A 13,886-nucleotide genomic window follows, 5' to 3' on the forward strand; every position below is an offset into this window, starting at 1 on the left:
GAATGGCACTGGCAGCTAGGGGAGAAGCAGCTCCAAAATATCCATTGGTTGCAGCAGTAGCAGCAGCCAGGCTACCTAATGCGAATGTCCCCGCCGTACCACCAGCTGTGCTGCCACTGGCCGAGGCTTCACTGGCATAGGTGGCCAACAAATTGGCTGCTGCTGCTGCTGGGTTGGCACTGGCAGCTGCTGCAGCCAAAGCCCCTGTTGCTGCTGCTTGACTGAGACCTAAACCTAATGTGTTGAGATTATATCCATAGCTGGCTAATGTATTAAGTGCAGAGGTGATGGCCACCAGGTCATTGCCTGTGAAGCCAGATAAAACTGCTGGAAAGGCTGCAACGCCAGCAAGGTTAGCATGTCCTAATAGCCCTGCAGCTGCTGCAGCAGTTGGTAACACTTCAGCAGTGTTTGCATAAGGAGATCCGGTTGGGTTGGAATTTGCCACGGGACCTGTAACATTGGCATAACTGATATTGAGGCAGCTGCCACTCTGTGGATCCTCTTGTATCTTCTGGATGATAAGTTCAACAGCTTTTCGGTTTTGTTCAGGTTCTCCACTCACAGTGACAACCCTCTCTTGCAGGTTGATCCCATCAGGTTTCTGGGAAAGCTGCACCCAAGCCCCTGACTGCTCCATTATAGCCTTCACAGTAGCACCTCCCTTCCCTATTATCAGACCTGCTGTGCTGTTGGGAACTATAATCTTTACCTGTAATTAAAAAAAATACGTATAAATAATACTTCTGTTTTGCGCACATACATTATATTACTTTGCTATCCTACAAAAAGTAAAATAGTAAACTGAAAATTAGTTTAAACATAATTTATGAAAGATAGAAATACCACAATTTCTAAAGTGACCAATATCATATTGTAATAGTTATTTTGCGAACTTAGAATTTTCAAAGGAAAAGGCAATTTTCAGTTTTAAATTATTAAAAATTTTCCTTGACTGTGAATTTTGCAGAAGTTATCAAAAAGAGGAAATCATAATATGTCATCAATGGTAACATTTTTATACAGCTCCAAAATCAAAATGCTGTTCATGATTCACCTACTCAGCTTCAAGAATATCTTTGCTTTAAAACATAAAAACAAAGAGCAAGGATTATAAACCAAAGGTAGTAAAGATAAAAAGTAGGAAAGTTCTACCTTGAGACCCTTTAAAACATTAATTTCATGTTCCTCATAATTTTTCTGTTGTTCAATACCTTACTTCATGACTAATATTTTCAGAGATGAAGGGCAATATATTTAGGTAGTATTTTAGTCTTACAACTAGACTGACACCAACTTGTAACCTTAACAATAACTTAAAACAATTAGTGATATAAAAAAATTCAGTAGCTTTTAGGTAGGTTAGGGGCTATTTGAGAGTAATATTACAATCTATCTAAATTTGTAAAATGACTATTTTGATTAGGTAGATAATTCTTTTTGGCAGCAATAGCTACATTTTAAAAAATAGACCTTATAACCATACTGCCGAAGATTAATTAAAAATTACTGCAGTCACATGAATAGTCACAATGATTCACTGTGACCATACGAAGTATAGGCACTTTAGCTAATTTGAACAGAAACATCCAGCCACAAAACTCGGCATGTTTTAAATTATTTAATCATAATCAGATACTATTATAAGATGTATAAAATCAGGATGGTATTTTCCATAACCCTTTCAATTAAAATGTAGATATTAACATTTAAAATTATATTTTGGTAGCACAAAAATACATATGGCACTTTTTATGACTCACCAGGAGATAAAAAATTGTGACTGTTCTATCACTGACAAAGCACTGAAGTAACTGCTTTCCTTGTCCCAGACATTTAAATGGGCAGAAATTTCAGCAAAAATTTAGTTGAGATACTTTATGAGATATCTCATTAGTTAATTTTTAGCAAGTATTGCCATGCTGTCTTTAAAACAGACTTGGGTAAGAATTAAAAAAATAAAAAACAGAGTCATGCATTTTTAGGAAGATAGCAAGCAGTGAAAGTATAAACTCAAATTCTAGAATGGGTTACCTCATAAATATATTTACGCATATTATATATATATATCCCACACAACTTTTCTTCCCACATATATAAAGTCACAGTAGAATTTTGTTTCATTACAATTTGTCTATATATAATTGTATTATTTTACTGAAAAAAATTAAATTTTCTAGAAACATTTCTTTGGAATGTCAGATATATTTCTCTTGTTCCCCTGATTAAGTTCATTGATGTTCAAGAAGTCGACTGAGAGACAATTTTTCTTAACAAGTTAATTTGCTTTTGTTCTCAGACTTTCTGGCAGAAAATTATTTGTCTGAAATATTGAAATATGTTAAAGTAATACAATTAGAAAGTTAAACCATGAATACATCTTACACCACTTAAGATGAGTTAGAATCACCCTTATAGTTTATTCTGTGCACATGAAATATTAAGAAAATTTACTTTTAAAGATTTATAAATTTGAATGGTAAATATGTTTATATTTCATAAATTATGATTTCTTTTCAAAATTAGAAAAAGTTTTGCAATAAAATATTGCTGAAAACACATATACTGACAAACTGAGGTGTTTTAATCTAATCTTTTATGAAGAAAAACATATTAATCAACTAAGACTTTCAAAAGTGCTATTTTAAAATTTAATATCACTATTATTTTGCTCAGTGTAGTGACTGCCTGCATGATTATAACCCAGGAAGAGACTAATAGCACATGAAAGGTTAATGGAAGCTATCTAACAGACTGTTAATAAAAAGTAATGAAACATATAATTTTATAACATCCACTCTAAAATAAGCTTCTATAAGTTGTGTGAAGATTTTGTTAATTTCTACCACACTGCACACCAGTTACTGCAGCTGTAACTTTTTTTTTAACTCTAGGACTAATTTAACTCAGAACTAATTAGTTCTGTCTTTCTAGAAGAACTTGCAAATGTGTACACAATACTTACGTTACTTATACAAGCATATTACCTCATCCTTCCTTTTTAAATTTTTCCCTTTAATCATTTTTTTCCTTTTAAATACTCAAAAATACTAAAAGAATGTATTTTTCAGAATTAGTATGTGAACTTTTGATAAAAATAAACATCTTCAAAAAAATATATCTTTGTAAATTGAAGAATTATACCACATCATTTATCCTTATTCTAAAGATGTCTTTATGTAGTAAGTACACTTTCTGGATTTTAGTTTAAATTATTAATGTTTGATATAATCTTAAATACTGTCAGCCATATTTGTTATTTTATCAAATACTGATGCAGCTTCCAAATTTTGCTGGTATAACTGATATAACTGGTATTCGTCCACATGTAACTAAAGGTGTGTATGAACAGAAGACAGTAGTGATTGAATATTAATATTTATACAAAATGAAGATCATGGCATCTGGTCCTATCACTTCATGGGAAATAGATGGGGAAACAGTGGAAACAGTGTCAGACTGTTTTCTCGGGCTCCAAAATCACTGCAGATGGTGACTGCAGCCATGAAATTAAATGACGCTTACTCCTTGGAAGGAAAGTGATGACCAACCTAGATAGCATATTCAAAAGCAGAGACATTACTTTGCCAACAAAGGTCTGTCTAGTCAAGGCTATGGTTTTTCTTGTGGTCATGTATGGATGCGAGAGTTGGACTGTGAAGAAAGCTGAGCGCGGAAGAATTGATGCTTTTGAACTGTGGTGTTGGAGAAGACTCTTGAGAGTCCCTTGGACTGCAAGGAGGTCCAACCAGTCCATTCTGAAGGAGATCAACCCTGGGATTTCTTTGGAAGGAATGATGCTAAAGCTGAAACTCCAGTACTTTGGCCACCTCATGCGAAGAGTTGACTCACTGGAAAAGACTCTGATGCTGGGAGGGATTGGGGGCAGGAGGAGAAGGGGACGACAGAGGATGAGATGGCTGGATGGCAAAACTGACTCGATGAACGTGAGTCTGAGTGAACTCCGGGAGCTGGTGATGGACAGGGAGGCCTGGGTGCTGCAATTCATGGGGTCGCAGAGAGTCGGACACGACTGAGCGACTGAAATGAACTGAACTGAACTGAATGTATCATTTATTAACTTTAGATAGCTATAATTTTGCTTACAATGAATGATTTCAGAAATAAAAAATTTTATTTAAAATAAATAAATAAAAAGAAAATGTAAATGTAAGTTTATATTAAACTCCAAATTTAATAAATGTAAATAACTTAGTACCCTAGCCAATGAATATGACCCAACTTTTATTTTTGACATAATGACATGAAAAACCTCTTACTCTATTTTTTTTCTGAAAAATTAAAAAAATACATTTATATTTATTTGCCCATTTAGCATTAATCCAAAATTGAGAGGCAGGAAAGAGGCTCTCTGAAAGGGAGAAATTGAGACAAAAAGAAAAAATAATTCATTTGCATTAATATAGTATCTCAGAGAGAACAGTGTTCTGTTTCCATTTTATGTGCCAGATTACAGCCATAAAGAAGTGAGCCACAAGTGTGGAAGCTTGAAGATGGTGAGCAACTGAAAAATGAGTAGGGGATGAGAAAAGTAGTGTTGAGAATTATGTGAGACATCCTACTTGCTTACTTCTTGGACATGGAAATACAGCATTTACCTAAAGGAAAATCTGTGTATTGACAGTGTTTGCATCCCAAATGAGAGGACAAATAGCTGGTTTTAATTGTATCTATGACTTCATTTTCATTGATGCATTCTGTTAGCGCACTGACATATACATTCTTATTTCTAAAGAATTGAAAGAAAAAAAAAAGTTGTATCTTAGCATACAATTATTTGGTGTAATGAGTATCAGCCATATCAGATATATTCCTGACATTTGCAAATCAATTTTCCCTTCAGAAATATGACCTATAGTTGCTACCCTCCACCCAATCTTTTGTAGAAAGCTTATTAAGTGACCCAGGCCCTTTGTTGGGAGCTAGAGATAAAGGATATATATGATACTGTTCCTGCCTTTACAGAACTCTCAAATCAGTTACAGAAAATAGATGTGTAGATGTATCAGTGCAGTCAAGTCCTAAAGTGTGGGTACAAAAATATATAAAGGGTACAAAGGAGACAGCATAACTGGAAGAAAACGGGGTAAGAAAGTATTTGAGAGATGATCATATTTCATTTTAGTACTATTAGTACTGTATTCTTTACTACAGATACTCTCCCTGGTTGCTGTTATCTCCGTGTCAGAGAGAGTTCCTGTTCAAACCTAAACCCATCTTAGTAGTGATGATCTGCTTAAATAATGGTATTATTTTAAAAGAAAAAAAATTGTATTTAAGTTTTCCTTATTCCTAGATTACAATTGTTATATCAAAGAAACATGAGAAAAGATTAACAATATAATTATACCAATTCCTTGTTTTCAGAAAAACAAGGAATAAAGCAACTGTTTCTTTATTTGCAACCACAAAAGAAGAACCTCAATGGGAATGCTATGAAAAAGTTACAAATACCAAAGAGGTAGGCTTAAAATTGACATTTTTCTAATCAAAAATAAACATTAAGAAAAACACATTTACTCCTTTGCCAAATAATAACTCCAACTCATTATAGTCTTAAAAAAGAATGAGAGTGTCTGTAGGCATCATATTTCTTACGTCAGGAAAATTACTGTATTATTTCATAAAGCCATACCTTAAAAATGCAAAAGAAGTTCAAGCATAGTTTAAGACAGCCCAATTAATAGTATGAGCTATTTTTTTAGGGCTTCCATGTTTTACACTACATATGTACTGCTTTACTTTTAAAGCAATTCCTATCAGTGATGGTTATCTATGACCTCATTCATTCAGTTAGGTGACATCTCTTATGACAAGAGACTCCACTTTGTCTTCAGGAAATATTCTCTCATTCTGAGTACAGGTACCTTAGGTAAGGCTGACAACCTTCCAATGCCTTTAAAAGTGGAAACATGACCTAAGCCTGCATATCTCACTTCCCACACCTCTTAGCAGGTACTGATTTGGGATTGAGCATGTGACACAGGATGGTCCAATAAGAGCCTTAAGAATCTGTGAAATTGTTGGGATGGAAGTAACCGTGTGATCTAATAGAACACAAGCTCGATATTACTAGTGATATCTTGTCAATATATGGAAGGAGGAAGAAGGTGACTGAACATAAATATAACTTAGATAAAAAGAGACTTGGGGAATGGAAAGAGAGAGAGAGAGGTTTCTGATAGCATTCTGGCATCTGAATCTGCTGCTGCTAAGTCACTTCAGTTGTGTCCAACTCTGTGCGACCCCATAGACGGCAGCCCACTGGGCTCCCCCATCCCTGGGATTCTCCAGGCAAGAACACTGGAGTGGGTTGCCATTTTCTTCTCCAGTGCATTAAAGTGAAAAGTGAAAGTGAAGTCGCTCAGTCGTGTCCAACTCTTAGTGACCCCATGGACTGCAGCCTACCTTTTTTTGTTACGTCACTTTGAATTAGATTTCAATAACTTGTAATTGATAAAATCTCCTTCATTTGCCTAGGGTATTACCCCTTGGACTACTGAGACATCACTTATTACTGACCACTGAAGATGCATGTATCATTTGGGCAGATCCACATTGAACTGCCAAGCATAGTAACTTGCAAAAAGTGTATTTTTCTTTTGATTATAGATTTTTATATAAATAACTGCCTTTCTAAAAAGTACTGCTTTGACAAAAAATGTATGACATAGAAAAAGAATGTCTTTTTCTTCCAAAAAGAATAAAAAAGCAGCTCTTCCAACTCTCTACTAGTCTGTTTAATCTACTTACTTTTGATAACCAAATTCAAGGCAGCACCATTTTTCATAAGCACGTCTCAGTATCTATCGTAAAATACCATGCTGTCTTTTCTCATATAGCCTTACCCCCCACCTACTGCCAACACCAGGTTTTAAACCTGGAAGCCATCTGTGCCTTCTCTTACTCCCTAGATCTCTACATCCTGTTATGCACTGGAGATTTTTTTCCCCTGTATGGTTCTTGCCAGTCCTACTGTTTAGCCTATCTAAAGTAACGTGTGGTGTAATAAGAAGAATCTAGAATTGGTAGTTAGGACATATGGACCCTCACCCTGGCTCTGCTGTGTGACCTTTGTCAAATCACTTCAGTTTTTTCATTGATAAAAGTCAAAGACTGGAGGTGTTTTTATTTTAGCTTTATTAAAAAACTACTCAATAGCCTTCAGTGATTTCACTCCAGCTACTCACTAAATTATCCAGACTCCTCATGCAGACTTTCCAAATTCTCCATACCTTGTCCCCAAGTTGTCTTTCCAGTTTAATTCTCTATGACTAGTATCCTATGCTGAAGCCAAACTTTACCTGCTAGTTCTCGAATATACTCTATATTAGGTGTTTTTCTAGGTCTTTGCCTTCGTATATTCATTTGTTCCAAATGACTAAAATGTTACCTGTATTCCCCACACTGTTCTTCCCCTTAAACTCACCTATTTTAACTTTGTGAAATCTTAGGTTTTCCAACAGCAGCTCAAATGCAATGAAAATAAATAGATATACATATAAGAACTAAATAAACTATTTGAAAGATGGCCATGTAGCAGAGAGAAAGTGAGTGAGTGAGTGAGTGAGTACGTGTGTGTGTGTGTAAAGTATGATACTGGGTTCTTACAAAAAAAAACAACTTTATCATCTCTAAAATCTAAAATTCAAATTATGTTACAACCATACTGAAATCTACAAAAGATAAATGTACAGATGTTTTAATCTTATAAAATTATTGAAATAAGTAACATATTTGCTATTTAAAAATCCAATAAAATTACAATTAAATATGCACTCTATGCCTTTTTCTTAATTTTTCATTTATTTATTATTTTTTCCTATGTTATTTTGTAACTTCTTATTCATTAAGCTTGTGGCTAGGCTTCTTCAGCCATAAAAAAAATGTTGTCAGGTTGGTTCTAAAAGTCGAGAATACAAACATTTCAGTGTTTACTTGACTAAGTGATAAACTGGATCAATTAATAAGATGACTCAATGACAGTGTCTATTTCTACTGACTCATAATCACAATTCATAACTGGGGTGATTACCTCCCACATCTTGCCTTACCTCAAGCAACTGCATTTTTACCTTAAAATAACTGACTTTTAAAAGCTTTGTGGAAACTGTACTTTCATTTTATATCTTCTTCCAAAGGGCTATACTTTACTTTCCCCTCTGGCTGTAAGATGTGGTAGAGGATGACAGACAGCATACCTCTATTTTGTGTCTCTTTGAGATAAGACAGAAAATGAATGATAATCACCACAAAATTTCTTAAGGCAAATAAAGTGTAACTGAACAATTTTTTAAAATTTAATAGTTTTTTATTTTTTTTTGCTTTTTCCAACTGAAGAATTATTCCAAGTCTCCCCCCCCCCCTTTTTGGTGACTGCTGCATGTTTTAAAAATACATATGTTTCAGAGAGGGATATGATTAGGAATAAGAAAAACAGGATAAATATATTCTTTATGGGTTAAGAAAAAAGTAAAAAGTAGCCCTTTGAACTATGTTATGTTGAGGAGATAAGCACTCTAGATATATCAAAAAAGACTACTGCTAGAGGTCAAGTAATGATGAAGAAAACATGAGGGTTGTGAATGATAAACTATTATAGAGCAGCTTATTATTTACAAATGAAAATAAGTTGGGGTTTGTCTTGCTGCTTACCAAACCAGATTTTACTAAATTGCGGTTAAATTTCTGGAAATCTCATTTGCTATCACCATCCACGTGTCAAATTATTAAAAAGCTCTTTGAAACTATTATTTTCAAACCTTCTCTTTTTAGCTCAGCTATTTCAGGGTATATATAATAAGTTCAGAGTTCTTAATTCTGATTAGTGAAAAATATATTTGGGCTTTTAATATGAAAACAAATATTTTCAACTTAATATTTTAGAAGTTGTAACAATCAACTAAAAAAATGAAAAACAGCTATGAACATGAAAGTAGGGGCTGTGTTTACTGAAGCAGATGATGGAAAGGTGTGAAAGATAAAGACAGAATCAAAAATTTTGTTTTGGATCTATGAAGTTTGAAATGTGCCACCCATAAGAACATGCCAAGTAGGTGACTGGTTGTGGGTTTGAGAGTTAACACAGCAATAGTATTTAAAGCCAGAGGAATGGACAAGGTAATCTAGTGGAAGGTAAAAGTGAACAGATAATTCATTAAACAGTGAGCAGCAAAGGACTATGCAAGGACAAGAAATATTTAACATCTAAAATAATCAAAGATATTCTGCAAAACAGCAAAATTAATCACACAATAAGGCAAACTAAATGAAGATAAGGGACAGGCTTAACTATCTTAATCTCTTTCTTTTAACCCCTTTTCTGTGGCAGTAAATTTTGGAAATCACCTTATGTAACACATTACATTATAAAATGAGCATAACCTTTAACTTAGTTTCTCTCCTTCTGTGATCTCTCTGGGAAATAATCCCAAACATGGAAAATGTCATATACACAGAACAGTATAAGACACTATATGAAACTATAAAATAATGTGGAAAATTTCTATGTACAATTAAAAAAACATATAAATGTATATGTAGAATTTTAGTTAAATAGTGTAAAATTATACACAGATAAAACGGAATAAAATAATAGAGGCTGGGTTTCAGATGAGCTTTTTTTCTTACCATATAAAAACTTGTCTTATTTAAAAAGTTTTTAAAAGCACTATAACAAAAGGAAATCCAAAAATTATCCCCAAATTAGCCTGCTGAATAAACAAGTCCTGCAAAAGCAGAACGAACAATTCATTTAAAATTTAGTATATTTCCTATATTCACTGAATAATTATTTACTGAGTTCTAGGTACTGTTCCTGGAGATACAGAGTTACACAGAAAGCATAAGATCTCACTTTCATGAAGCTTCCAGACAGACATGTGGCATAATAAATAGTAATAAACATTTAAATGTGTATTATAAAATGAGTTGGCAGAAAAAAAGATTTAGAAAATACCTAAATTTTTTTTTTTTTAAATTTTTGACCATGCCACCTGGCGTGTGGGATCTTTGTTCCCCAACCAGGGATTGAACCTGTGTCTTCTTCATTGGAAGCATGGAATCATTAAGTACTTGATCGCTAGGAAGTCCCAGAAAATACGTGTAAAATTTTAAAACAAGAAAATGTAAAATCATAGTTTTAAATAAGAATGTAATTATGCTAAATGCCTGTTTAGGAAAACCACTAAAGTTAATCTAGGAATATAAAGCCATATAAAATTCTGAGTATGGGTTGACTCAATACCCTATAATGTAAGCAAACTAATCTGATAAGATATTATTGGAAGTAAATGCTGAACTATGTTTAAAAACTGATCTCTATTTAAACTTAGGTAACTCCAGTAGTTAATTACTAAGAAAACTTTCACAATTTGGATTATTACGCCATTTTCACCATTAAAATTCAGCATTATTAATTAACGATAGATTGATGTGCCATATTTTTAACATGATTTAAAATATTATTGAAATCAAATTACAGTTACTTGTAGGTATTTTATTATTACTAATCAAGCTAATTCAACATTTCTTATATTTTAATTTCACCAAGAGTTTTTCTGAAGGCAATATTTGCTTTTTAAAAAATAATAGGTGTCTACATTTCAGTATCTTATTAGTAAAGGGACACTGATAACTTGCTATCACAAATGACTGTCATTGAGAAATGAAAATGTCCTGAATTATTCTCATTATATTAATACTTGGAAGATGAAAACATATACTGACTAATAAATGAAAAGCTACAGAGAATGTCTGCAATTTAAATAAACATACTACTAGTCACAGAACTAAATTCTTCTCCTGTGGATGGACTGAAGTAATTCCCTTCTAATATGTTAATGAAACACCAATAAAAATATTTTTAGAACTCTTATTTGACTAAAAGCCATTTAAAGTTAGTTAACGAAGCAAACCATTTGCATTTTCAAAAATACTTTTAAAATGTAACTGAAGGACTGTTATCACTTAACGGAAGGAAAAAAAATAGCTAAACCAAAGACCAATAAAATAAATTATGAGGTATTAGGTTCAGAAGATGAAAAAGATCAACTGGAATATTCCCAAATCAAAGATTAAAAAATTAGAAATAAAAACGAGAAACAAATTTTTTATCCACAGTGAACAGAAGATCAAACTCTGGCAAAACTCCTCTTATTTAAGAGAATATGCAAAAATATTCCTACTTCTAATCATTTTTGAAAGAAAACGAAAATGTTGAAAATGTTGATAACTACCCAATTTTCCTATTTTGTATATTTTCTATTTTATATGGCCTTAATTGAAAAACAAAAAAGTCTGTTGAAGACTAGTGCACATTCTGGAGTAATGAAGCATTAAGTGCTTTGGTTATATAAAGGCACATGTAATGTTCTGTCTTGAGAACACAGCATCTGCAAGAACTGCCAGAGCTATGACTTTAAGGAGAATGCTGACGAAACCAACAAACCACCTTTACCTACTAGGTAGTAGTACAGAAAAACAAAGAATATTGCCTATCTGCCTACTTAGCAGCTAATACTAGACAAGGCACTCTGTATTTTTATCAGTGCCCAAACCACATATAGGATGTAAAATAAGGTACATTTCACATTTTATTAACTCTTTTTCCCCTGGAGTGTACCATTTTCTTCAATCTGAAAATTTCAAAAGCCCTAGGCTTTCCATAAATACACGTACATCTTCATATGAGATAAAACCTTTAGAAGGGACTTTGGAAGGTCACATAACCTGGTATTCACTAAGAGATATGTTATAATTCTAACCTGAAAATATCAATGGTGTGCTGCTTTCAGCAGAAACTCTTAACTTGCCCTCAGAAAGATCCCCTGATGCCCACCACTGGCTGTGAAGGACACATCATCTACAGCATAGCACACTAACAAAGCTCAGCATCTGCAGTGGAGTGGGTATGATTAGGAAGGGCTCATTTAGCCTTTTACCAAAATTTTTGGCAAAAATATTACTAAATAATCTTTGAAAATAGTAACATAATCTGCATATATAAAGATCTCCAAGGTTAGAAAACCTCTAACTGAATTTGGCAATAGTCAAAAAACTACGATGATCTGAAAAGACAATTATCCTTTGTATGATATTTCTTCACAGATTTAAATTGTAATTATTAGTAAACCTCTACTGTTCTCAGTGATAAAACTAACACCCCTCAATTTCTATACAAGTATGTGTTTCTTTAATGTTTATCAAATAATATTTGAAGTATTTCATAAAAAAATCTTTGTAAAGGGCAAGTGCTATGTAATACACAATTTTATAATTATCATTTTTAATAAACTACTGTGCATTTTCATAAGGTAAATGGTGTTACCCAAATAGAGACTTCAGGAAATGTTTTTCTAACTGTTCAAATATAGATGCATAACCTCATCCTAGATTTATTAAATAAGAATCTCTATTGGTAATTTTGATGAGACTAGAATTGAGACCTTTTGCTATATTAGCAAAGAATAAAGAAAAATATTACAAATATTACATAATCATTTAATTTGGCATAACTTTTAACTACGAAACAACTGCCATTTCCTTTGCCACTTAAGTGTGTCTCTTCTAGTCCTGAAGCCTCTCTTGTGACCCTTCTTGAAACTCCTCAGAAAGCATCTGACAACTAGGAAACGAAAGGGCCAAGTAGTCCAACTATATCTAACATCAAAGATGGTCCCATCTTTCTCAATTTTTGGAAAGTTCCCACTTTAGATTCCTTAAAGCATTACATAACATTGTAACTGAAGCCATTATATTTTTCCATCTTGTTTTAATTTCCCTTAGTTAGCATTTTGAAACCAAAGCAGAAATACAAAAACTTAATAATGTTCATATTCCTTGCCATCATCTGGAAGATACACAAACAAGATATTTTTTGACTATTAAAAAGAAGGCCATATGTTTCTTAGCAGCTTAATTTTCTTCAGTTAATATTATGAACACTATCCTAGGCCAATTTATGTGGCTCTAATTCATTTTTTTAGTAGCTTTATCACATAATATTCTATAATACCATATTTACTTAGCCACTTTCCTGCTAAAGATCAGATGGTTTTCCAACTTTTGCTACAATATACATCTTTGTCTCTATATTTCCATGTACTGGTGCAGTAAACTTTACTGGGTAGATGCTCAAAAGCTGTAATGATATAGCATTTCTTACATCAACACTGTAAGAGAATGATTATTTCCTATATCCTTGACCACACTTTTAATTTATAAACACACATACATAGGCCCACACAGAGGTTAATTTTTGTGTTCTTGATTTATGTGTATTATACATATGCATATAAAATTTTGTCTGTCTGGTGAAAAAATATAATCTTGTTAATGTTGATTGAAATTTTCCTGATACTTGATAAAGTTAAATATGCTTTCATTTGTTTATTGGGCATTTCCATTCCTCTTCTATAAACTTCCTTTTTGTAATCTTGATCTATTTTTTCTCCTGGATTTTTATTTTATACTATCAATCTAGGGGCTCTCTTTATAGTAATTAATTCATTGTCATATATGGTAAACATATTTTTTCAAGGATGCTGTCACCTTTTGCTTGTTAGTGGTGTATTTCACTATATAAAAATATAAAATATTTGTAAATTTGAATGTTTTGACCTATCCCTTTATGTCTCATATTTCCTTCTTGCTCTAGAAAGTTATCCTCAACTTTATTTCACACACCATAATTTCATCAAATAGTCTTACAGTTTCACTCTTGAATACATTAAGATCTATTTCTATATACTGGACAAGGTAGAGGTCAAATTTATTTTCTTTCAGGTGGATAGTCAAGTATGCCAGTACCATTTATCAAATAAAACATCCTTTTCTAAAATAAATAAAATGACACTTAAATGTTA

At 32.8% G+C, this 13,886-nt stretch overlaps 1 protein-coding gene across 3 annotated transcripts in view; it reads right to left on the bottom strand.

Moving 5' to 3' along the window:
* NOVA1 (NOVA alternative splicing regulator 1) overlaps positions 1-13,886 on the bottom strand; it is a 174,561-nt gene that overhangs the window by 5,115 nt on the left and 155,560 nt on the right. For all 3 annotated transcript variants that reach the window (XM_069560231.1, XM_069560229.1, XM_069560232.1), the window contains one exon: positions 1-712. This exon is cut by the window's left edge and continues 5,115 nt beyond it. In XM_069560231.1, the coding sequence (XP_069416332.1) occupies positions 1-712 (712 nt within the window). The remainder of the gene's footprint in view (positions 713-13,886) is intronic.

Source organism: Ovis canadensis, chromosome 18, assembly GCF_042477335.2.
Source record: "Ovis canadensis isolate MfBH-ARS-UI-01 breed Bighorn chromosome 18, ARS-UI_OviCan_v2, whole genome shotgun sequence".
Classification (NCBI taxonomy): domain Eukaryota; kingdom Metazoa; phylum Chordata; class Mammalia; order Artiodactyla; family Bovidae; genus Ovis; species Ovis canadensis.